At 38.5% G+C, this 26,776-nt stretch overlaps 1 protein-coding gene across 1 annotated transcript in view; it reads left to right on the top strand.

Moving 5' to 3' along the window:
• LOC140725143 (cysteine-rich motor neuron 1 protein-like) overlaps nt 1-26,776 on the top strand; it is a 221,512-nt gene that overhangs the window by 40,113 nt on the left and 154,623 nt on the right. Inside the window, exon 2 of the mRNA XM_073040211.1 lies at nt 17,042-17,209. Within this exon, the coding sequence (XP_072896312.1) occupies nt 17,042-17,209 (168 nt within the window). The remainder of the gene's footprint in view (nt 1-17,041; nt 17,210-26,776) is intronic.

The raw sequence follows: 26,776 nt of genomic DNA on the forward strand, positions 1-26,776 counted from the left end.
TCACTGTCTATCGATATCAGTAAGATCTATAGTTGCTTCAGATCTATTTTATAGATGGTATTCTATGTTTTTCAAAGACAAGGCATGAGTTGTAATTATAAAAGTTGGGTAAATTCATGTTTCTCTGCTTGGTACTGATAATACAGAAATGAGTTGCATTTTATTTTTTATTCGCATATGATCAGTGGACTTTAATCCTGGAGCAAATTATAAGAACTAAATTTAGTAGCTAGTTTGGAATCGTGTAACAAACCCGAGTTGATGTGTAGATAGGAATTCCATAGATATTGGAATAAATATTGACAGGCAATTGAGACTTTTTTTGTGACCATTTATGCAGTTCAGTGGTAGACAACTTAGAAAAGATTTTTGCCCTTCAGTGCTCCATCTAACAAAAAATGTAAGTAATAGGCTGGATTCAAATGAGCTGGATAAATTTTTCGCCTGCTTTAAGGGTTCACAGACTCATCAAAGCCAGAGGACATATGTGAACTTAGATTTACCTTGTAGTATAATCAATAGCTGCTGTTAACACAATAAATCTTTTCCTTAAAGATTGCAGCCATCATCACAATTTTGATTCACAAATCTGACAAGAGTTCATGATTTTCTGCTGTTTATAATAAGCAGACAGATGGTCCTTCTGTGTTATCATTTAATTTGATTTGTATTATGAAATAGTTGATTTTTAAACAGGAAAAAAATTAGACTCTGTATTTGGCAAATCACTTATCCCTGTGCCACTGACTGGAATCCATTCTGGAACAAAAGGTTAAATTAAATAAAATCTAAGCTGAACCTCATTTTATGGAGCACACATCCATTGGGAGCTATTGCATAGATATAAAGACAGAATTTGTGGAGAGGAGACAGTTAACTTTTCAGATTGATGATTTGCCATTAGGATCCAACAGGGTTTCTCCTTTTGTTAAAATGCATGTTTGATGCCAACAATTTCCAAATTTGAATTTGCCATAACAACCAACAACAACACAATTTGATTGCTCAAATCACCAATATATTTTTTAAACCATGTGGATTTTGTTACGGATATATTGCAAATGCTTTTGCACTTTTATGTATAATGTGGTGCAGTCACAGAAGGTCCAAAGTAAGAATGTTTATTGATGGTTGCGAAGTTTAATTGCATACATATTTTCCTCAGGAAAATAAGGCAGTCCTTGCCTTCATACAGGCAGTATTTAATCATTGGTTGACAAGAGGTAAATAATGTTCCTGTCATACCATTGTCAGCCAATGACCATATTCAACAAATGAAGGTCTAACTAGCCACCGGTGATAATGAAATTGCATTGCAGAGCCCCAACCTTCATGCGTGGTCACCAACCAGAACCTCAACTAGATCGCTGTGATTACAAAGAGGGGCCACAAGCAAGGTATCCTGACACCTATGGCACAAGTCAGGGGCATGATGGAATACTCTTCACCAGGATGAGTCACTGGATGAGTGCAGTTCTAACAGCACTGAAAACATCTAACCTGGATGATTGGTACTCTTCCCACCGTTCTGTGCTTTGGCCACATTATTGTGTGAGTAATGCCATCTACAAGATATACTGCAGTCATTCACCCTGGGCCACTCTAACAGCATGTCATAACCCCATGACTTTTAACTTGCCACATCATCCTGACTTGGAGATACGGTACTTGTTCTTTCCTGATCATTGAAGAACAGCATTATTACTCAAGCTTCTGATAAACTGCCTTCTTTAAGATGATGCACACACTCTAGCGAAGGAATATGTGCATCAGTTTTATGAAGGCAGCTTTCCTGCTCCCTGGGTAATAAAGGATCGGTAATTAGCATTGCCAATAATGCCAAGTCCTTGAGAAGCAAGTATTTATAAAAATCTGCACTTGTGTGACTTCTGAGTTTGCACAATATTCATGTGCTCAACCAGGTGAAGATTGGAATTAGATCCACATGCTTGCATGAAACTTTGAACATTCTGCATTTTAGGAAATTTATCTTTTGCCCCTCCCCCCACAGGTCCTGCAGCTATGCCAATTTATCACATTTCAAAGTGAAACAGTGTTTTGCTAAGATGATGCATGGAAAATTGGATATTCTTGGGTATAATATATTCTGTTGGAATGAAAGCCCAGCAGAGGTAGAACTATTAATCCAAAATAATGGTACAGTTCTCCAGAGCGATAATTAGTTCATCCCAGAATTAACTCTGTTGGGTTAAAAGTTCAGAACAGTATTTTGCAGTGATTTGGTTTTGTATTGTTGCATCATGGCTAAGACAATAATAAGACTTCCTATGCACTACCCAAGCAGTGTGCACATAGCACATATAACTTTTGGCCAACTTGGCCAAGATTGGCAGATTTGTCAGACTTTGCTATTTATTGATAATTATTACTGATGTGTTGTATTACCAATGTTCTTTGAAAATATGAGACTGAGTCTTTGACCTTAATTCTGAGCCCTTTACAACCTTATTTACTAGGCCCTTTAAGTTAAAGGATATTTGTTAAACTTAGAATTTTTAGGAACTTTTATTAATCTAAGTGACTGACAAATCCCTGAATGTACTTGACATTTAAGGCTCCATTGGGTTATTGATAATACCATATTTTGGCATTGCATGATATGTCCATTAAATTGAGCAACTCTGATTGTGCAATTATTAAAATAACGTTTTCATATGGGTAGAACAGGCTTCGGAAACAATATTAAGAATAGTGATTCTAATGTGAATCCCTGAGACTCTACAGTTTGTGGCACCAATTCTTTTGTCTCATTTCTAATCAAATACTGCAGAGCAAGTAGAGAACAAATATCTTTGTGGAGTACCCTTTTTTGCTTATTCAGAAAAAGACCTTGATTAGACAAACTCCTGGAACTGTCAATCTATTTTATTTGTATAGTTACATAAAAAAAAACTCCATTCATGTCAATTCAGAATTTACAATTGATTTGTTTTTCTGAATGGAATATCCTATTACTCATCTTTACTGGCAAAAATATTGAACTGACAACATAGTTTTATTTTGTGGAGTTGTGAGGCAGGTACGGTATGAAAGATAATTTCTGGAGGTTATATGATCAGATTGTAACCTCAATGTGTTTTGAGAACACTATAACAAATGGAGGACAATAAAAATCTGATGTTTTTCTCTGAAACATGCATCCAAATTGCAAATACGTTTTAGTAATAATATGTGAATGAATACCTGAATAATTGTTATATCTGCAATTGTGCTTGCTTTCTCACACTAAAGAAAACCTCTTATTTTTCATCAATTTTGTTAGATTGAATGAAATTGGTTTTGAGAATGTTTCTCATTCGGAGGAAGCAACTATCTTTTGGTAAGAATTTCAGTTGGAAACATACCAATGTATTATAGTCATATTCAAATGTCAGAGAGGTCATTTACCAAATCAGACTATTTCATGGTGAGCAAATAAATAGTTTATCTTTATCAACTATAAGTAAATATATTTCTACTTTTCTGAGCACAAACACAAAAGTCTCTGCAGATGCTGGAAATCCAGAGTAGCGCACACAAAATAAAGGAACTCAACAGGTCAGGCAGCACCAATGGAGAGGAATAAACAGTCAAGGTTTAATACAGAGACCCTTCATCAAACTTTGACCATGAATTCCGCTCCATAGATGCTGCTTGACCTTCTGAGTTCTACCTTTTCAAGGCAGATTTTTGCAATAATAAAATTCTCATGTCATTTTATTGAATTTTATACAGCAGAAATTTTATGTAAACACATAGCTGGAACAAAGAGTGTTGTGAAATAATTTAAAGCGGGGAAGTAGGAAGATTGCTTACTTGGAAAAAAGATGAATATTTTGAATAGTGGAGCCCTGATTTATACTTTGCACCATTAATCTGTTTATTGCCAATGTTAGCCACCTGCTAGGTATCCATTCCAGATGTCACACTTTAAGGTAAACTGGTACTGGCTTCAGGTCCTCTGTAAAGCTATTTTGGCTCTTCTGTATCATTGGTTAAAGTTTCCATTGATACTCTCTGCTGAAGTTGCTGTCAGACCATTCACTTGAACCGTTGATCTTGTCAAATTAGTTAATTCTTCATTTCTTTTAAATGAATTTTAATATAAATTTCCATTCCAGCATTATTGTAGTCTTTGCTATCACTATAGGATATTTATTGATGTTTTGAGACTAATGCCTTGAAATTGATAGGTCTTCATTCATTAAAAATAACTATTATAACCCAGAACTAATCATATTAGCAATCATTCTGAACAAAATCATACCAATTGTGAAATTGAACTGAGCACATCCTAGTTCTGAATCCCACCAGCATGCCTGTAAGTTCCTCCGTCACCTTGTTTATTGCTCAGATTCCAACATCTAGCCTCTTGTGTCTCCAAAACACCTTAGTGGTGGTACAGCAGTGTATATGGTACTGATGTTTCATGTTTCCTTTGAATAGGTTCCATGGTATTTCTTTGTTGTGTGGCTCTCTGCGGGAAGACTAATCTCAAGGTTGTATTCTACATACATACTTTGAGCTTCATCGGTCATGGATCAATTCAATGGAGATGTAGAAAACACAAATGAAACCCTGTTAATGAGAATGTCAGAGAGTTTCTGCTTGAGAGGTGGATTACACCTTAGTGACCCTTTGTCCATGGGAAGGAGAATCATCACCTCTAGCCTGTTTAGGCACTGTACGTTTCTGCAATTCTCCCACTCTCTTTCACCTCACTGTCTCTTTCTCCCACATTCCGTGTCACAGTTTATCTTTCTTGTTTACTTCCTCCCACCCGAACTTCTGTCTGTCTCTGTCTCCAACCCCATTTTCTCCATCTTGAGCTACCACTTGCTGTCATAGCAGACCTGGTAATTCTCCTGGTACACCAGACCAATCCTTGAGAAAATCTCAGAGCTCCCTTTATTCTGAGACAGCAATAGTGGGACGCATTTGCCACCTAGAGTCAGCACCAAAACTGTGGTCCTGATGAAAATTTCTGTTTCTGTCTCACCATTGTTCAAAGTTGGCAGTAATACCTTCGATACAGCCACTCCCTCCCCCATTGATTTACTGAGTCTTTAACAAGGGAGCATGATTTTTCAAATTTCTTAGCTAACAGGCTATGAGATCTATTCACTCGGTTCTGTGCTCGGTTTAAATCTGACACAGTCCCATTCAAATGAATGAGTGACATTAGCACCCAGGGGGAAAAAAGACAACAGGTTATATTACTTTTAATAATTGTATTTGATTTTTGTCTGCTAGACCTTTTTCATTTTTCAATCTTTTTATTGATTTTCAAATAAAGAATATACAAATCGGAGGAGGAGTTTAGCAAACAGATAATATAAAAGACATATAAACAGCAATAATAAAAACAAAGTATATAATGTCAAAATCAAATGGGTAAAATATTATGCTGTTATATATACAATGGTCAAAAAAAACTACAATTCCTCATAGCAATCATAAAAAAAAGATTGGAAATTTTATTGACAAAGAAAAAAACCCCCACTAACTAAACTGAAACAAAAAAAAGAGAAAGAAAAAAAAAGGAAAGAAAAAGAAAGATTGGGCAGTCCAATTGAGGATAAAATTAGAAAAAAAGAGAGAGAGAAAAAAACACATCCTTCCAGTCATCTCCGAACCTTCATGGATAAGGGACCTTTTTCAATCATAAATTTTAACTGAAACAGAATCAGGTTTACTATGTCCGGTATATGTCATGAAATTTGTTAACTTTGCAGCAGCAATACAATGCAATACATGATAAATATTCTTAAATGTATTACTGTAATTATATATGTACATTAAATTGTTAATTTAAAATAAGTAGTGCATAAAGAGAAATTTTAAAAAGTGAGTTGAGTTCATGGGTTTAGTGTCCATTTAGAAATCTGATGGGAGAGGGGAAAAAACTGTTCCTGAATTGCTGAGTGTGTGTCTTCAGGGGTTACATTGAGAAAAGGGCATGTCCTGGGTGGTGGGGGTCCTGAATGATGGACACTGCCTCCCTGTGGCACCGCTCCTTGAAGTCGTCTTGGATACTATGGATGCTAATGCGCATGATGGAGCTGAGTAATTTTACAAATTTTTGCAACTTACTTCGATCCTGTGCAGTAACTCCCCCACCTCACCCCCATACCAGATGGTGATGGAGCCAGTCAGAATGCTCTCCACATCTGTAGAAGTTTGAGTGTTTTAGGTCTCATCAAACTCCTCATGAAATGTAGCCACTGCCTTGCTGTCTTTATAGCTGCATCTGTATGCTGCGACCAGGTTAGATCCTCAGAGATTGACTCCCAGGAACTTGAAATTGCTCTCTATCTGCACTTCTGATCCCTCTGAGGATTGGTTTATGTTCCCTTGTCTTGCCGTTTCTGAAGTCCACAATCAGCTCTTTGGTCTTGCCAACAGGGAGTGTGAGGCTGTTACTACGACATCATTCAACTTGCTGGTATATCTCACTCCTGTATGGCTTCTTGTCACCATCTGAGATTCTGCCCGCAATAGTTGTATCATCTGCAAACTTACAGACTGTATTTGACCTAAGCCAGACATCATGGGTATATAGAGAGAGTAGAGCAGTGGGCTAAGCAAACGTCCCTGTGGTGCGCCAGTGTTGATTGTCAGGGAGGTGGAGATGTTATTTCCAATCCACACAGATTGTGGTCTCCTGGTTAGGAAGTCGAGGATCCAATTGCAGAGTGAGGTATAAAGATCCAGTTTCTGTTTAGTTTTTCGATTAGAACTGTAGAGATGATGGTGTTAAATGCTGAGCTACAGTCAATAAACAGTTTGCTGACATGGGTATTTGTATTGAATTTGTAACAACTTTTAAAAATAATTTTTAGCAGTATGCTCTAAAATGGTACTAAAAGTGAATGAGAAATGTTCAAAGATCTCACTGGCAGCACTGACATTCACTCAGCCTGGGCATGAAAAGTCAGGCTTGAAAAGTGGTTCCGTGACTGTAACTCCCTGCCTCTACTGGCTGTATCAGTGCTCAGAGCAGAGATTCTGTGGAAGATTGCAAAGAGATGTGTGATGGAACAAACAGCTTGCCAAAGGGGTAGACAGGGTGAACTCTCAAACAGTGGAACATCTGCCTTGGTACATGTTGTAGCTGTTGGGCTGTCTTGCGTGTGTGCCTTTATGGATTGACACTCAGTCTCTGGAGCGTGGGTAGTTGTACCAAATTACTGTGGTCCTGATGGAAACTGCAAGCTTGCTTTTAACCAGTTTTGCGATTTCCTGTTGAAGGATTGTCCAATTTAGTGCTTATGATAATTCATTAGTGTTTTAGTGCATTGAAAACAGATGCATTTTTTAAAATTTCAAAATATACTGTGTTGCTGAAAATATCAAAGTGCAATATAGAACATTTAAGTCAATGCTTTCATGACTTGTAATGCTATTCGCATAGAATTGAATTTCTCAGCATATATCCTGTAGAATATTTTATGCCTTTGAGGCTATTCATTGACAACCTTGGAAATATGCCCCCTTATAATTGAAGGACCACTGCAGCAAATAGATACTTTGCCAAATAAATGTCTTGTACAATTCTGACATCAAGTTTAACAGTGGGTTATCTTTGCAAAATAGCATTCCCACAGTAGTTCTTTCTTTTAAAGCAAAATTAACTAATTTTGAGCCTTTAGACACTGATATTCGTTAGGGTTGCTAAGCAATAGAATGTGCTGCCAGTGACATTGAAGTTTGTTACTTCTTTTGTTGAAGGTGTCATTTGAACCGTATTTCTCAGCAGAATGAAACTCTTGTCTCTCACAGATAAAATTATTCCTGGTGAAACCATCTTTAACTCTATGGAAGTTGTTTCACTTATAAAGCTGACAAAATATAAAGAGGCTTTGTTGCATGATTGACCTTTTGGGTTGCAGAGAACGTCTACTTCAGAAAATAGTAAGCTGTGTACAATAGTTGTTGCTCTGTCTTATTTGTGGAAAACAGAGCAGTTCCCCTAATATTGCTGCAATGCTCAATGCAACAATTTTCCTGTTGTTGAATTCTGAAGTAAATTTTTTAGTCTCGTGCCAATAAAAATATTTGTGTCTTTCAATGTACAAAGTGCCACAAGTGATTCTCTTCTGTTTACTTTCCCAACACTCCACCCACGCATTGGCAGCCGTTTAGCCATTTTATCTCCAGCCTTGCTTAAATAGGCTATTTGTATATTTGTGTGAGTAATTTTGAATAGTGTACTGTGCAGACACAGATCTAAAGCCAGAAGTTTACAAAAGTTCAGCTCTCTTCAGCCAAACTGAGCAATCTTCTCAAAGCAATTCAGGGGCAGTTATTTTATGTATTCTGGACCCCTTCCTGTTATTGCTATATACCGCACATCTTGCAGACACAAAGTATTCTTCTATGAAGCCTTCAGTGCTAGTAGCCAAATAAAGCACTCAGTGCATCACAGCTCTTCCATGACTGGCATCTCCAATTATTTCAGCAATACAAAGGGGCCACTAGAGGAGCAGCATCGGGGTTTACTTGCTCTTCTGTTGGCAGGTGTGTAGAGAGCCCTGCTGGCCACCATTTGTTTACTCAGCATGAATGGCCACAAAATGCAGCCGGCCATACAATTTTCTCTTCCACAAAAACTTGTGCAGACCTTTTCATGGTGATTAGGGATTTTTTTTTCTTATAATTGCATCTGGCCATGCAAGTAGAACAAAAATCTGCACAGTGCAAATCATAACATCAATATGAGGAAGGTATTTTTGAAGCAAAACAAATTATGAGTTGTTGGCAGCATTCTCATATCTTTATACTATTCAGCATCCTGCATTGGAAGCATTTATGTTATTAAGCTGCTTTTCCCACTTACCTCTGCCAAATACTGCCCAGGACCATCACTTCCATCAGAAGATAACAGAATCAGACACCCATGCAATACAGATTTTAAAACTCTTTGTTTTAATGTAAGAAACAGAACTTTGAAATTGTTTAGCAAGATTCAGTTTTCATGAAAGCCCAAGCCCAATGCAAAATCATAAAATTGTTGATGGCTCTACCTGTTTGACTGTTTAAACCCATTTTTAAAAATATATATAAAATAGGATAATAATTCTTTCTCTGCAACATATTAACAGATCCACAGTTCATAAAGTATAATGATTTAGCTTAGTTACACAAAATGAGGTATAATCTTATTTAAAGTGATAATGAAGTGTTGCAGATGAAGAATAATACGTAAAACTGTGCAGAGTAGAAACCATCCACAGCCAGGTGTATTATCACTGGCAGATGTCATTAAAATTGTTGTTTTGTGGTAGCAATACTGTACAAGACATAAAAAGTACTGCAAGTTACAACAGTGATTCTCTATGGGGGCAGCTACGTGTCCTAAAGAAGTGTTAGGGGAAATAGAAGTCAAGGGGGTGGGGGGGGGGGGGGTGTAAGCAGCACCCTAACTTGTGGCACGAGACCTTACCAACCATACAACCTTGTCAACTCGCTGCCATCATCAACATCTGATAGGCATTTCCAGTTTGTGTTGATTTTTAAATTTTAATTTAGCTCTGTTAATGATGGATAAATATGGATCTCTAAGTCCGAAGGCAGTGAAGCCTTGAATTCTAATCCTGCTAAGAAACAGAAACCACAGATTTCTAGAGTAGGTTACATGGTCAGCACAACATTTTGGTCCAAAGGGCCTGAAATGTGTTGTAGATTTCTATGTTTCTAAAGTGCATTAATGCAGTGTTACATACCTGGAGTATGGTTTTATTCTGTTACCATCAGATCAGCAACATCCCATGTTCCTGATTTGTAATACTGTACTGTCCAATGAAGTCATGAAACCATCAAGATTGCAGGAACACTTCTGTAAAAGACACCCTGAAAAGGCTACTTATGGTAATACTTAGTTCCAGAAGATGAAAGAATCATTTGAAAAGCATTGCACACTCATTTGCCAAGAGAGCTAAAAATGACCCTGATAGTAGCATTGATTCTTATAACATTTCCAAAATGATAGCAAAGTGTGAAAATCTCATACAATTGGTGAAAGATTAATAATGCCTGCAGTATCAGTATCACTGTTCTCAAAATGGATACCTGTATTTTAAAATCAATTTCTCTGAGTAATAACTCTGTAACTCCTTGTATCGTCGAAATAAGTGAAGACATTAAGAAACAGCTATGAACAGGGCTACAAAAACAGAATTTGGGATACAACTGGATGAGTCACCTGTGCAAGACAATGAGGCATTGCTAATGGTTCATCAAAAATGGAAAAGGTTATGAAGAGGTGTTCTTTAGTAAAAAGTTAAAAAACAATTATCAATGGAGAATCACTCTACAACGGCTTGAAATGTATATTGAGGATAAAAGTATTCTAATTAGGAACATGATTTCTTGTGCAACAAATGGAGCACTATAGATGACAGGTCAACAAGCTGGTTTAGTGGCATTTACCAAATAAGAAATTCCAATTCTGTTCACAAGCCATTGTGTAACTTATCATCAACATCTCGCAGCCAGAAACCTCAGCCAGCAACCTTTTTCAAGCATGACTGTTGTGATATCTGGTTTCAACAAAATTAAAGCTCATCCATTCAATAACAGAATATTTCCCCAGTTATGCCAAGATGATGAAGAAGAGTTTGAACACTTGCTTCTTCTCACTGAAGTGCATTGGCTGTCAAAAACCTACTGCTTAAAATGTTTCCTTTATCTTCTTGACACTGGTCATTTTGCTCAAAGTCGACAAGAGCTTGGGAAACTAGATTGAACTTCTACGTGGAGATATGGCATACCTAGCCAATCTGTATTACATTCTTAATATGAAATGCAGGATCAAAATTTCAATTTAATCCAGGCAAAAAATGCAGAGTCCACATTTACTGAAAACTTGGAAATATATAAACAAACCATTGGGAGAAGAATGTTCTCACAGTTTCCCTGCATGAAAAGTGTAGCACTCTCTTTCACAGACTGACTTGCAAGGGTACTGCTTACACCTGCAGTCATTGAAGAAAGTTTTTCTGACTCAATTCAAGGATTTGAACGATTTAGAAATTGTCACTGGGTAATTAACCCATTTCTTTGCAAGGTGGAAAAACAGGAACAACAAGAAGAAATTATTGAAATTCAGAATGATGAAGAATCAAAACTGCTTTTCAAAAATGTCAGATTTTGTGGTATATGGCTACACTGTCATATAAAGTTACCTGATCTTTGGAGATGAGCCAAACTGCTCTTCATTGCATTTCCATCCTCCTACCTTGTTGAAAGAGGCTTCAGTGCAGTCAACCAGATACTCACAAAAAACAGAAACCACTTCAACATTGTTACGTGTGGGGACTTGAGGCTTTTGCTGTCACAACTTGAATCAGATATTTCAACTCCTGCTAAAAACCATCAAGCTCAAGGATCACATTGATAGCGAAGCTGCTGTACAGCACACAGGTCCTGTGTAAGCCAGGTTTAAAGACAAACAAAAATTTAAAGCAGAATAATTTTTCTCATGTTAGCATATGGTAGACATGTTTTTACACTTTGGGCATGCAGGAAAGTATATTATGCCTCAGAAGGGCATTGGCAAGTATGAAGGCTATTTGGGCGTTGAAGACGTTGGCAAATATGAAAGTGCTTTAGGGGTGCATTGGGCTAAAGAAGGTTAGGAAACACTGAGCTACAAAAATAATGAGGAATAATGAGTTGTGTTCATGGACTATTCAGAAATCTGATGGCCGAGGGGAAGAAGTTGTTCCTAAAATGCTGAGTGTGGGTCTTCAGGTTCCTGTACCTCCCTGGTGGTACTGAAGAGTGGAGAGCATATCCCGGATTATGAGGATCCTTATTGGTGGATGCTGCTTTCCTGAGGTATCAGCTCTTGAAGAAATTGTCAATTATGGGGAGGCTTGTGTCTCTAATAGAACTGGTTGAGTCTGGGACCCTTTGCAGTCTCTTTTAATTGTGCACATTGGAGGCCTTTTATTTTCCAAACAATGTAGTCTGCTGTGATAGAAAGTGTAAGTAAATGTGACTTGGCTGTGATCAGGAATACAAGTTTGCACCTGCACCCTTGGTTGGGTAGCTTATTGAGGAGGGAAAGTAGAAAGTTCAGATCTTATATGAACCACATAGTTCCCAGCTGCCAGCAGCCAGATGGACAACATAACCCAAGAAATAGAAGCAGGAGTACAAAGTGCTGGAGGATGACTGGTGGGGTGAGAGCTTGTCACTTAGCCTTTCACTGCCATTCTGTAAGATCGAGACTGATCATTTATCTCAGCACCACTCTGACAATTCACACCTTATTCCTTAATTCATTACTGTCCCAAAATTTATCTGTCTCTGATTTGAACATATTTGGTCAATGAGCTTCCACAATTTTCTCGGATACAGAATTCTGCAAGTTTATTACCCTCTTGCTGAAGCACTTCTTATCTCTATCATGAATGGCAGACCATATTCTGAGATGGGGACCCTGGGTTCCGGATATCCCTGGCATGGGTAGACATCTATCCTACATCTCCCCATTCAAGCCTCCTTAGATAGATAGATAGATAGATACTTTATTCATCCCCATGGGGAAATTCAACTTTTTTCCAATGTCCCATACACTTGTTGTAGCAAAACTAATTACATACAATACTTAACTCAGTAAAAAATATGATATGCATCTAAATCACTATCTCAAAAAGCATTAATAATAGCTTTTAAAAAGTTCTTAAGTCCTGGCGGTAGAATTGTAAAGCCTAATGGCATTGGGGAGTATTGACCTCTTCATCCTGTCTGAGGAGCATTGCATCGATAGTAACCTGTCGCTGAAACTGCTTCTCTGTCTCTGGATGGTGCTATGTAGAGGATGTTCAGAGTTATCCATAATTGACCGTAGCCTACTCAGCGCCCTTCGCTCAGCTGCCGATGTTAAACTCTCCAGTACTTTGCCCACGACAGAGCCCGCCTTCCTTACCAGCTTATTAAGACGTGAGGCGTCCCTCTTCTTAATGCTTCCTCCCCAACACGCCACCACAAAGAAGAGGGCGCTCTCCACAACTGACCTATAGAACATCTTCAGCATCTCACTACAGACATTGAATGACGCCAACCTTCTTAGGAAGTACAGTCGACTCTGTGCCTTCCTGCACAAGGCATCTGTGTTGGCAGTCCAGTCTAGCTTCTCGTCTAACTGTACTCCCAGATACTTGTAGGTCTTAACCTGCTCCACACATTCTCCATTAATGATCACTGGCTCCATATGAGGCCTAGATCTCCTAAAGTCCACCACCATCTCCTTGGTCTTGGTGATATTGAGACGCAGGTAGTTTGAGTTGCACCATATCACAAAGTCCTGTATCAGTTTCCTATACTCCTCCTCCTGTCCATTCCTGACACACCCCACTATGGCCGTGTCATCAGCGAACTTTTGCACATGGCAGGACTCCGAGTTATATTGGAAGTCTGATGTGTACAGGGTGAACAGGACCGAGAGAGTACGGTTCCCTGCGGCGCCCCTGTGCTGCTTACCACCGTGTCAGACCTACAGTCTCCCAACCGCACATACTGAGGTCTATCTGTCAAGTAGTCCACTATCCAATCCACCATGTGAGAGTCTACTCCCATCTCCGTTAGTTTGTGCCTTAAGATCTTGGGCTGGATGGTGTTAAAGGCACTAGAGAAGTCAAGGAATGTAATCCTCACAGCACAACTGACCCCATCTAGGTGAGAGAGTGATTTGTGCAGCCTCAGATTCTGTATTATCAGCCGCTCCATGGTCTTCATCATTACAGCAGTATATTCCAATAAACTGCTCACTTTCTAAGCACCTTGTAACTGTCAAGATGTTTCAGGTGAATGAGAAGTTTGTGTTTTTTGTTTTGAAAGATCGTTTAACTAGTTTAAAAAAGTTGATATTTTACACAAAGATATGCTTAACTGTTGTGTAAATGCATTAAGTATGTAATAATTAAGTAATTCATTTTTAAGGAAAGTTTAAGAACAGCCAGGTATGGTTTGAATTGTTAAATAATATTTTATGTTCTGTTTTTATACTCTGATGGTGTTCTTTTTTTAATTGAAAGGTGTTACTAATAGCTGTCCACTGTTTGTCCTCCCCTGCCCCCATTTACTAAGTAAGGAAAGCAGAATTTCATGAAGAGATTATTTCTGCTCAGGATGCCTATTCTCAAGCTGATGAAGTACAAAGAAGAAAATAAAGGCAATGTGCTCTTTCTGAAACAGTTCCTCAGCACTGGCTTGCAGTCCCACTCCTTTTAGAAAGTGTCTCATTTGTATTGCAGGGTTGTTTCAGTGGCAGCTGGTTCCACTTTAAGACAATGGGCGTGTGTACTGATGTAACTGTAGAGGATCCTGGGTGCCACTTACCACTCCACAAACTTGGCTTCTGCCATCCATGAATTAAATGACTGAGGTTCAACAAGTAAATTCCTGCCAGGCTCTGTAATTCAAGTTCCCTAAGTTAGGACAGTTTGGAAAAAGAGGCAAATTTATTTCATAGAGTCTTCTGCTACTTCCTGTGGTTTCACCATAGGACGTGAATTTATCCATTCTTGTCATGGGTGCACCCACAGCCATTTTGTTTTCTAGCAACTCTCATTCTTCTTTATAGAAGGGGAAATCCCAGCTAAGACTTTTTGCTTGACATCAGTGGTCTGGTGATCTCACTGACAGTCAATAGAATCTTTTAAATTGGCCTCCTTGATCATCTGAAGCTTTGTAGTCAATAGGCTTCTCTCAGCTGCCAGCAAACCCCTCTGTCCCAGAGATGCACTTTTATTTCTTTCCAGTTTAAGAGCTTATTTAGGAAGCAAATTCACCCAGCAGTACACCTGAACTATGTAGATCAGCCAGGAGGAAAAGTGGGTATCTATGTTTTTCCATTCACCAGCCAGGATTATTGCACACCCTGAGTTGGAAATGTATTTGCACTTCTACAGGTTTAGCTAAAGACCAGTAAGAAGCAATGATTTCTTAATTGCTTGGGAAACTGATTTCACAGAAAAATCAGATCGTAAATCATATATGCATCTGGATTTTATTAGAAAATGTTATTAACATTTTAATTTCTACTTCAGCATAACTGAACAGTATGCTGAATATATATATATAAAATATATATATATTTTAAAAAGTGAATTTATTGGCTGCAGCATATAATTTACCCTGACTGCCTTCCAGTCATAGGCCTAAAGTGGGATTTTAATTTCCTAACACCTGGCCTCCTGGCATCTAGTAGTTATAACAGAGAAAGACAGAGACTTTACACAGGCTTTTTGTAAGCTGTTGGCAAAGGCTGAACTAACTCTTTTTGACAGTCCAAACTTTAAAGAAGTGCTGGTTTCATTAAAATTGTTGGCAGTCTTTCTTTGAGGTGGAGAGGAAAGCTTTGATGTGGTTATATTCGTGTGAATGATTTGTGTGCATTGATTCGAGAAGATGTCACTTCCTGCAGGAATGCCAGTCTCATAATTCTAGTTTGATGTCACGATGGTTTATCTCATCATTCTGGTAGCACATTGTTTCATCAGTGCAAGCATATGATTGGACTCAAATGTGTGGATGATGTGGGATTTAACAAGGTAGATATCAAACACAAAACAACCAAGTTATGGGCTATTGGACCTGGCTGGTGCCCAGGCTATTCCATGGTGGTGGTAGCCATTTCATACTTACCTTTCCAGATGTGGAGTTTTGAATCAAGCTAACAATCCATACCTGAGATGCACCCTGTGATGCTCTAGATGGTGACAAACAGCAGCTGAGACTGTTTCTCTTGAATGCCTGAACAACTTTGACCGTTCTATGGCGTGAAAGACCTTTGAACAGTTTTAGAATGCTCTGCTTAGAGATGCTTAAATGTAATTAAAATCATTAAACATAGAACATGGAACATAACAGACTGTTCAGCCCAAGATGTTGTGCCAACTTTTTAACCTATTCTAAGATTAGTCTAACCCTTCCTTCTTACATCACCCTCCAATTTTTTATAATCCATGTGCCTATCTAAGAGTTTCTTAAATGCCCCTAATGTATCTGCCTCTACCACCACACCAAGCAGGCTGTTCCACGCACCTATCACTCTCTGTGTAAAGAACTTGCCTCTGACATTCCTCCAATCATCTTAAAATTATGGCCCCTTTAATTAGCCATTTCCACTCTGGGAAAAAGTCTCTGGCTATTCACTTGGTCTATAGTACATACCAAGGAAAGCTAAAGTACACACAAATGACTAAAAACAATTGTATTTTATTTAAACTACGGTAACACTTTTCTTTGGAGGGTTAGAGCCTCCTTTCAAATGAACAAAATTGCTGATTGTAGATCAGCCATCCCTGGAGTCGAGGTAGATTGCTGGATTTAAGCAGTCAGAGAGTTTAAATATAGCCTCCAGCTCCCCAAGCATATCAGTGTTTTAGTGGGCAAGGATGATAGTCTGAGATGAGGTGAGCTGTGCCCAGCAATTTCATGCCAAATGTCAAATGTCAGTTGTTCCATTTCCCTTTTACGACATTTTTTCTTACTAATTTATAGCCATAAATGAGAAGATAACAGACCAAGTAAGAGTTGATTGCAATTGCTATCCTTGGTACCAGCTAAGTAAGTGCTTAGATTGCATATGTAACTGAAAAGCCATGCCTGTGCATAATTTGTCTGCTGAGTTAGCAGTTGGAACCCAGCAGGGTGGCAACAGACAGATGAAAAGGACAAATCTAAATTACTTTTAAAAGAATGAGGTGGAATATCTGCTTGAAAAATCAAATTAGGCATGTTTTTGGATTGAAATTCATCTCTTTTGGTTTAGTCACCTCAGGTTGTGCTCCTGCCTCAAAAATTCATTAATTCATTTGAAATCGAAGGAATGAATCTTGGAGGCATAATAAATATGCTGAGGACAGGATTTGACATCGTTAACTTTTGAAGTATTTGTCCTTCAATTAACAGTTGAAGATGCGAAGCATGATTTTGGATTCTCTGATATGTGCCCTAAAAGATCGATTGCTTCAATATCTGTGCTTCACTATACATCTGAAGTTAAATTTATTTCTTCCTTCTGCAGAAATAGAATTCATTGAGGACGTTGTGCCTGAACATAACCTGTGCCCGGAGGTATCTGGTTGTGATCTGCTGGACGGGCAGTGCGTTTGTGAGATCCTACACACTTGTGTCAGGGTATTTCAGTTCCCTGATGTGGAAGCCTGCACTGCAGCATCAGGATATGCTCCAGGTAAGGTAAACCACTGAATGAAGGTAGATGAGCTTATTGTTCATGTGTTAGTGAATTTAAAATACATGTGAGTAAATTTGATATTAACTGTGTTCAAGATTTATGGATAGTCGACCATACTTTATGTAAAACAGAAAACGTATATAATAAACACTTCATTTTATATTTGGCCAAAATGTTCTAGGCAACGGAATAATATGCGTAAGAAATAAATTCCTGCTGAAGGATTAAGTGTTGACTCAAGTCCAGTGTTTGCCTCCTTCTGATTCCTTCCTATTTGAAGGAGGTGACAATGAATTGACTGAGGTTCAATATGAAGTGTTTGTTTCTAATTAAGTTGTCTTCTTTGATCAGTTTGTTTTAGTTATCTTTGTTGTGCTGCTTTGAAAAACTGAGTTTTGTAAAAAAATAAAAAGGTATTCAACTTTCTTAAAAATCTATGTTTGCACTCTCTGACTCTTCTCTTTCTCCCCCCCCCCCGGGGCCAGGTATTAACTACTTCCCCTCCCCCCAGCATCTTCCCCCTTCCCTTTCCAGCATCTGCAGAATCTCATGTTTATTATTTGAATATTTCACATTATGTTCTCTAATACACTGGTCTGAGGCAATTAACCTTTTAAGCAATCAGAAGAATGTAACTAAACAACCTGATTTGATTGCTACTAGTAGTTGTACCATTAAGCTAATTGTTTTAAACCTGTACCGAAGGTTAAAATATTTCATTTGTAATTTAGAAGTAAACAATATAATTTATAAGCCCATGAGAAAAATGCATTCTTTAGTCTCTCAAAAATGAGTTTTTAATGTAAAATAATATTGTTGATGCTGGTAATTGGAATCTAAAGCAAGGTCGCCAAAAACACTAAGTGGCTTAGTCAGAGTTTGATGGTGGTGCAGTTGTTGGTTTTCACAAATATAACATTGGAGGTGTTTAAGAAAAAAACTGATCTATTGTAATCCAAACACTAAACACAAAGTGCGGTTAAAAATTTTATGCAATTGTGTCTTGGCTTCAGATCAGCCTCTTACATTGAACCCCAACTGGATGTCAGTGGCTGTGAATTATGTATGTTTCCACCAATTACATTACCCTACACAGCACCCATGCCCCCCCCCCCCCCCCACCCACCACCAGAGTTCAATAAAACTGAGATTGTGAACCTGGCCAGACTTCAGACTAGCCACCCAGCTCGGGTCCTATGTTCCACGGGTAGAGGAACAGCTGTTGCCTTTGGCTCATCCAGAGGTGTGTTGACACACACACTATCATGTTGCGATGCCAGGGGCATGGTAGTGGAATCCTCCAAATCTGGATTCTGCTGCCCTTGGCAGCCTCCAGCGAGGTCTTGTCGCTCTTTGGCGATGCTGGCAGCACACTCACTTGAGCATCCACGTCACCCACGAAGCATTGCCCTGAAAGGGTGTCCGTAATGAACAATAGACAACCCTGGCAGCTAGAACGCACAGTGTTCACAGACCTCTGATGTCTTGATGCACTGGCACTGTTGAAGCTGCAAGGCAGTTGCCGTTTCTTAGAATTGGTACCAAAGCGATCATGGTAAAAACACAGGCCAGTGTTGTCTGTTTCGCAGCTGCAGGTGCCCTTATGTTGGGAGCTTTGCTGACCAGGTTTACTGCGGTAGAGATAGGATGAGAAATGATGCATTCCTGCCTAGCTGAGTGTAGACTATCAGCCATTTTAGCAAGTCAGTTATGGGTGCATCAATGAGGGCTATGCAAACTTGATCAGTCATTTGCTGCATGAAGAGTGCTTTAAAAATAGAACAAGGATGGTGATTTCCCAGGAGAGAGAGCATGTGGTTCATTAGCTCCAATACTTAGCATCGATGAGCTGGGCAAGGAGAGCAACTGTGTGGTGCTCTCAGACTCCAGTACTCCGAAGGCTGTAGAAAGTGAGTTTTCAGCGATTGGTATATATCGTATTCAGATGGGTTTTCTAATAGGCTCACCACTGTTGCAGAGTTTCAGAGCAACGCTAACATATAATAGAACTTGGTATTGTTTGCGATGATTTCTCACAGCGTGGATTGGGCTCAAATTGTACAAACCAAGCAGAGGCATTTTGCTCCCCAAACTCCGGCAGTTTGAAATGGACTGTGTTGGCTGAAATGATCAATGACTCTGGAATCGTCCTGGAGCATTAGGGTCATCAGTATAAGTTTTCACAAATAAAATGGTGGAGGCATTTATGTTTGAGAAAAAAATACAGCAATTCATTTATTGTAACTCAAACACTGAACACAAAGTGCAGTGAAAATCTGTATTTAATTACGTCATTGCATCAGAACAGCCTCTTAAAGTGAACCCCAACTCGATGCTGTTTCCACCAATTACATTACCCTACCCAATTGAACATCATGTAACTAAGAACTTCATTAACACAAGCTCTTGACATCATGGGCTTGTCGAGAGGAGGCAAAAAGTGTAGCAAATATCTGCATCTTGAAATTTACTTAAGTGTTGATTTGTTAATTATGATATAACCTGTTGCATGCACATAAACCATTCGAATTATGACATGACCTGTTGTATACACACAAACTGTTCAATTTCAACCTGTAAAGAATGATGAAAATAATGTCTTGCTGCAGTTTCTGGTTTATCACGGAGACTTTATCACTTAATGAAATATTCAAGAATAATTTGTGAAAGGATTTGTTCAAAGGAGGTATTTTCCTCCACAATTTGAGTGTAGTTATTCATGGAGTACCCACTGTGTGATTCTTGCAGCCAGATGGTGCAACAATAGACATTCTCAATTTGTGTATACAGAGTTACCATTCTCCTATCCACATTTGCCTTTTTATTTCTGTGTAATGTTCATGTCAAACATGATGGCAATTCACAATGCTGTAAGTAAATAATGTACATTTTTGGCAACATCATTTAAGTTATTCTATTAAAATTAGTGTATTGCTTTTGATTTTTTTTATTTTGGTATCTTTCAGAGATGTTTTGGTTGTTTGACTAAATTGGATATTTATAATATTAAAACCTGCACTTTAATATATTAAACTGCAATTAAATTGGTAGCAAGAATAATAGCAGTTGCTTACTCAAACTTCTCCATTGCTATGTGTATTTTTAATGATGTTGTCTATTCTTGAATTTGTCATATTGTTGATTTTGTTTTCTGGATAGGTGATAGATGATTATAATAGGCAAAATACCTACATTTATAAAGCTGCAATCCAAAAGCAAAATTCATATAAGCTGTAAAAATAGTCTTTTTTTGTAGTTATTATTAGTTAAAGTAGAAAATTTCAATTACTAAGAATACTTTTTGCATTTGCACTGGTAAAGTTGTACATAAATTTTAACTTTTGATAACAATACAAATGTTTCTTTAATGTATAAATAAATGAGATAGTTAGTACCCAGTGTTTACTTTTCTAATCATTTATTTGCAAAATTGCATAGGATTGGAGTACATAGTTCTGTAATGATTTTGGCTTGCATCCATTTGCTTCTCAAATGTTCATTGTTAGTTAAAATTCTAGGCCTTTAACCTTTTAAAGCTTCTTGAAAACATGGTTTCCTTTATTTTCTTTAAGTATAAATTTGAAAAACTTAGAAAAAATATAATATACTAAATTTTCTCATACTTCAAGTTGTTCCAAAACAGTTAAGTAGACACCCAAGTCTTTCTGAGCCACATGTTCTGTTTTGTGCACTGGAACTGTTGATGCCAACAATAACCTACTGTTTGTACAATGCCTTTATTGTTTTAGATTAGTACAATTATAAGTGAATAAACTGGAAGAGTCCTGGACGTGTGTTAGAATAAGTAAGAAAAGAATTGGTAAAGCTGTCAATGAAGATTTCAGCAGTAATTGAGCTAAGACTGTGGCAGAATTGCAGAGGTATAAACAGACAGTTTTGAAGGTGTGGATGCTGGTGAAAACTCATCCCTGGCCCATGCTTAATACCAAGGTTAAAAAAGCTCTGTTTTCTGACAGTTGCCAGAGCAAGTGGTGGAACTGTTGCATACAGAGTGAAACTTGTGACAGTGATCTGAGACATTGACTTTATGTTCTGCCCATATTTAACTGATTAAAGAGAGATAGTGGTGTGGTGGGCTTGGTGGTTGGCAGCCTATATGTGGCCACTGATACTGGCCAGTGCTTCCTGGCAGTAACTAGCTGCCACAATTACACTGACAAAAAATACAATCCAGACTTGCCATTTTGTGCAACACACAATATACTGGAGGAACTCAGCAGGCCAGGCAGCATCTGTGGAAAAGAGTAAACAGCCAACGTTTTGGGCCAAGACCCTTCAGGACTGGAAGGAAAGGGGAGAAGTCAGAGGGAGAAGGTGGCATCCCTGAAAATCAGCTTATAATTGAGATGTAGTTACAGGGCCAGGTGTTGGACTTCATGGGGTATCGGAGGTAGTGCTGTGAGAGAGGGAAAAGGAACTACTTTCTGCTTCCAACCAGATTAGTTAATTTGGACACAATGGGACCAGTACATTTTGGCTCAAATAAGCTGCTGCCCCAATTAGCCAAAATTTCACGGAAGTAATTAAAAAGGTACAAAAAAGGCAACTACTGCTTAACTGAGTACCAAATTGTGTATTTAAATGAAATGCTGAACAAATTAGAACACTATCAATACTACTATGGTATTATAAAATTGTGTTAATTCCTAATAATTATTGACAAATCCAGTATATGTTGTGTTATTTTGATTGACTGTAAACGAACAAAATCAGCACGGACACCTAGTGTAGACAATGGTCTTCCTTCATACAATTTTCGACAATTACATCCTCCAAATCTTCATTTTCATCATAACATTGAAGATGGTTGTCGATACCTTCAAATTGTTCATAGTTCCTAGCTTGCTGAAGTAGTGAGATTGTTTTATTTCCACCGCTGGCGTTTCTGCCACCTTCAAGCCCTAATGCATTAAACCGCAATGAGCAAAACAGTTTGGAGTTGTCTTAATGTTTATTTCTTGCCAACTACCAGTGTGCAAGCACATGCAACAGACACAACCTAAAAACTCTTCGCTCTAAGCATGACGTAGTGTCTAACATCCACACAATTGCACGTGACCGATGCTGGTTAGAGACTGTTCGGCAACAGTCTCCTGTCCCAATGAAGTGGCACAGGGTCCCAAAGGGAATTCTGGCTATTTTCTTGATTAGTTTTTGTTCTTTCAGTGTTGTTCCAAATAAGTAGCTGCTCAGATTAAATAATGGCCCAATTAACCAGAATCCACTGTGTTAGAATCCAGCAGGTACAGTTCAACTCCATTTGATGCAGTGCCATTTGAAGAAATTGGTGAGGTCAAACTTGTCAGTGAATGCAGACAGATTTGAGAAGGCAAAGAGAAATAATTTACATTTTTTTTCACAGTTGCAGTGGAAATAATCTGTGACTTCAGTATGGATCCTGTGGTTGGCAAGTCGACTTGATTAGAAGATTTCAGCCATAAGGTCTAGGGTTAAAAGGACGCAGTCTTTGGAAACAACAGCAACTTAAAGATGAAAAAGAAATCTGAGGATAGTGATTTGTGAGGATTTAGGTGACAAAGGATAATTTTTACTTTGGTGCTGATGATGAAGATTTGAAGGAGATCAGGTCCTGTGGAGAAAGAATTATTAATAGTATCAGCTAAAACAGGATCTACATTTAAAGAAAAAGTTCAAATGTTCAGTATTTTAATGGGAATAGGATTGAGAATACGGGAAGTTGGTCCAAAGAACTAGCTTAGTTTGAATGGGGGCAAGAAGGAAGTTGAGAAAGAATCTAGTAAAAAAGATGAGCTTGGGCAAAGGCTGTAATGGACAGAAAAATATCTGACAGATTAAGGCAAGAAAAGATGAGTTGAGCTTATGTATTGATGAAGAAGATCTTGAATTCAGTGTTTCTGATATGATATTGTTAATCTTTGTTGAGGTAATGAGGCAAATGAGAAGTCCTGTCAAAACTAATTGTATTGTCATCAACTTAAACATGAGCTTCTGCAGATGTTGGCTATCTTGAATAATACACACAAAATGCTAGAGAAACCCAGCAAATCAGGCAGCATCTATGCAGAGGAATAAACAGTTGGCGTTTTGGGCCAAGACCCTTCATCAGAACTCGTGTACTGTCACCAGTTTGAAACAGAGTTGTACAGGGAAAGTTTTGGCCCACAATCTGCAGTCTGCAGAGAAGCCGCGGCACTTGCCACTGCTCTCAAAGAAGGTTTCTCTTCTGCGCTGCCTGCTGCATTCAGTCAACAGTTCAACAGGATCCTTGGCCTCCAACTGTGTTGTCACCAAGCCAGATGAGCATTCACACATGCTGGAGGAGCAAATCAAGGAGTGAATTTCAAATCACTTTTTTTAAAAACTGTCTAGAGGAAAGTTTAGAGCAAACTTCAGGGGAAGGTTTTTTGCAGAGTAGTTGGAGCCTGGAACGCACTGACGGTAGAGGCTGATACAATAGGGTCATTTAAAAGACTAATGGTTGTATAAAATTGGAGGGTTATGGGCTGAATAGAAGTGAAAGGTTGGATTGATAGTGGATTAGCTTTATGTAGGTAAGCATCACATTATGGACTGAAGAGCCCATACTGTGCTACACTGTTCGGTGTTCTATGGTCACTGAATAAAAATTGGAAGATGTGCATGATTTTGCTAGTAACTGAAAGGCTGTAAACACACAAAATTGGTGAGCCAGATTGCCTAACTGCTGCAATTTTGTTGCCTGAGTGCCTGAGCTTCTGGGTCCATTTCACAAGTGTCGACAGGCATCACCTGTCAAACCTTGGACGGGAAGAGCAGGTGCACCGTTTTGAATAGAGAGGAGTAGCTGTGAAGCAACGATGTGTATATAAAGTTCACCTCTCAGTTTCATGGGCAGTGGTGTTCCAGATTCCCCCCCCCCCCCCAGGTATCACAACATAGAGCTTTGCTATTGAGGACAAGGCCAGCTAAGGGTTCCAAGTTGACAGTGGGGAATCTGCAACAGGTGTGTTAATGCTTACCACATGGATCATCACAAGTTCAGGTGGATTGTGACAGCAAGCTGCTGATAGCAAATTCTGGTTCCCTATTTTGAAACATTCAAGTCAAGTCAACTTTTATTGTCATTTCGACCATAACTGCTGGACCATGGTGTTACATGACACAGTACAAAAAAGTAGACTGAACTACGTAATAAAAAACCAGAGAAAGCTACACTAGACTACAGACCTACACTGGACTGCATAAAGTGCACAAAACAGTGCAGGCATTACAAGAAATAATAAAAAGGACAGTAGGGCAAGGTGTCAGTCCAGGCGCTGGGTATTGAGGAGTCTGATAACTTGGGGGAAAAGAATTACAATACATATGCCTGAAGTTATTTTTCAGGGCTGTGAATTAGGCAAATGTTAGATTTTCAAATGTATTGTGGCCTAGTTTGTAAATAGCTGTAATTCATGTCAGTTCTAATTGCACTTGATTGTTCTGGAGAAGGCTCGGTATGGAACTTGCAAATGTCATATCAGAATTTTCTGTATTAGACTACATGTGCAAAACTTCAAATTTCCTGTCATTTTCTTAGAGGAATGAAAGTAAATGCTGTGGTTCTGCAGTCGTATCTACTACTGAATATTTGTTTCCGTTCCAGCCTAGCTCTAATTTTAGGGATTAAATAAAGAAAGCACAAATGCATGTAAGAAAGCACTGTTTGGGAGAACCACTGTTATTATGGAGTAACAAAAGCTTTTTCAGAATGGAGGTATTTTTTATTAACACACACACAAAATGCTGGTGGAACACAGCAGGCCAAGCGGCATCTATAGGAACAAGCACTGTCGACGTTTCGGGCCGAGACCTCAACAGTGCTTCTTTCTATAGCTGCTGCCTGGCCTGCTGCGTTCCATCAGCATTTTGTGTGTGTTGCTTGAATTTCCAGCAATTGCAGATTCTTTGTGTTTGCGTTTTTAAATTCACTACTGTGAATCTTTCAGTTAGTCCTGACGAAGGGTCTCAGCCCGAAACATCGACTGTGCTTCTTCCTATAGATGCTGCCTGGCCTGCTACGTTCCACCAGTATTTTGTGTGTGTTGCTTGAATTTCCAGCATCTGCAGATTTCCTCGTGTTTGGGTATTTTTTATTAAATATTTTAAGGAGATGTTGGAGGATTATGTTCACCTAATATATATGTATATTAAATTACAATTAACCTTTTGATAAAATGCATCTACAGAAGATTGTTAAATAAGATGTTGGTGGGAGACTCAGTGATGGATAACAATTAGTGTATTCACGAAAGCATTGAGTAGTAATTCATTGAAGCTCTTCTGTGTGTGGAACCTCCATTGTCAATTTCAACAGCAATCTGTGTTGAGACTGTTGCTATTCATTAGAAACAGAAGTTTTTCAACTGAGATTAAAATAAGAAATGTTTACATTTGATGGGCTGCAGATGATAGAATAGATAAGATAATGTTAGTTACAGATTTCTAATGTAATTGCCCATTGATATGATTAAGTGATGTGTTTGCATTTTAGGCATTGTGCAGGGTACCGATGAAGTGATGGCCTTGACCCTGTTAGAGTTCTTGTCTCCATATTATTTTAGCCTAACACTTAAAATGTCACTTAAGGGAGGATTCTGGTGGTGCCCATTTTTTGGGCAGTGAATTAAACCAAGGTGCTCTTGCCCTGTTCAAGTGGGTGCATAATACAAACTGAAGATGAAATGAGTTCTCCATTAACCTGGCTTACATTAATCTCTGAACAAACTTTACTTAAACAAAGTATTTTCCCTTCCCTCTTGTTGCTGTATGTGACACTTATGTTGAAGTTACCTATGACAAAGTCACAAAGTTTGGCATACATTTATTATTGAAGTATATATATGTCACCAAGATGTTGGAAAAGATTTGTAGCTCGGGTTGAGGATGTTGGTAATTGTCACTTCAGCATCAAGTAGTCAGTACAGAGCCAAGAGTCAATTCATTCCTGATTACACGCATCAATCAATGAGGAGAACATTAATCCTACATAACAATCAACTATCTCAGCCCGGGCAACAATTATCACCTGATCGGATTTTAAAGAACCAATCGTGGATTACCGGTACATAATCAGTAACCAATAGAAATGGCACAGAGACCCTACACACTCAAATGGAGTGATCACTGGACACATAAAAGACGAACATTTCATTTGAAGTTGCACTGATGATGTTGCCCAGCTGGGTAATGAAATGTCTGCAAGCTAACAAGCCAGCTCGGCGAGCTACTCAACAACGACATATATGTCACCATTTACGGTCCTGAGATTAGTTTTCTCACGGGCATACACAGTAAATCCAAGAAATATAATAGAATCAAAGACCGTACCCAACAGGACCAACAAACAACCAATGTGTAAAGGACAACAAACTACAAATACAAAGAAGAAACAAATAATAACAATAATTAATAAATAAGCAAAAAATATTGAGAACATGAGATGAAGAGACCTTGAAGGTGAATCCATAGGTTATGGATCAGTTCAGTGATGGGGTGAGTGAAGTTATCCCATTTGGTTTAAGATCCTGATGGTTGAAGGGT

This window comes from Hemitrygon akajei, chromosome 3, assembly GCF_048418815.1.
Source record: "Hemitrygon akajei chromosome 3, sHemAka1.3, whole genome shotgun sequence".
NCBI lineage: Eukaryota > Metazoa > Chordata > Chondrichthyes > Myliobatiformes > Dasyatidae > Hemitrygon > Hemitrygon akajei.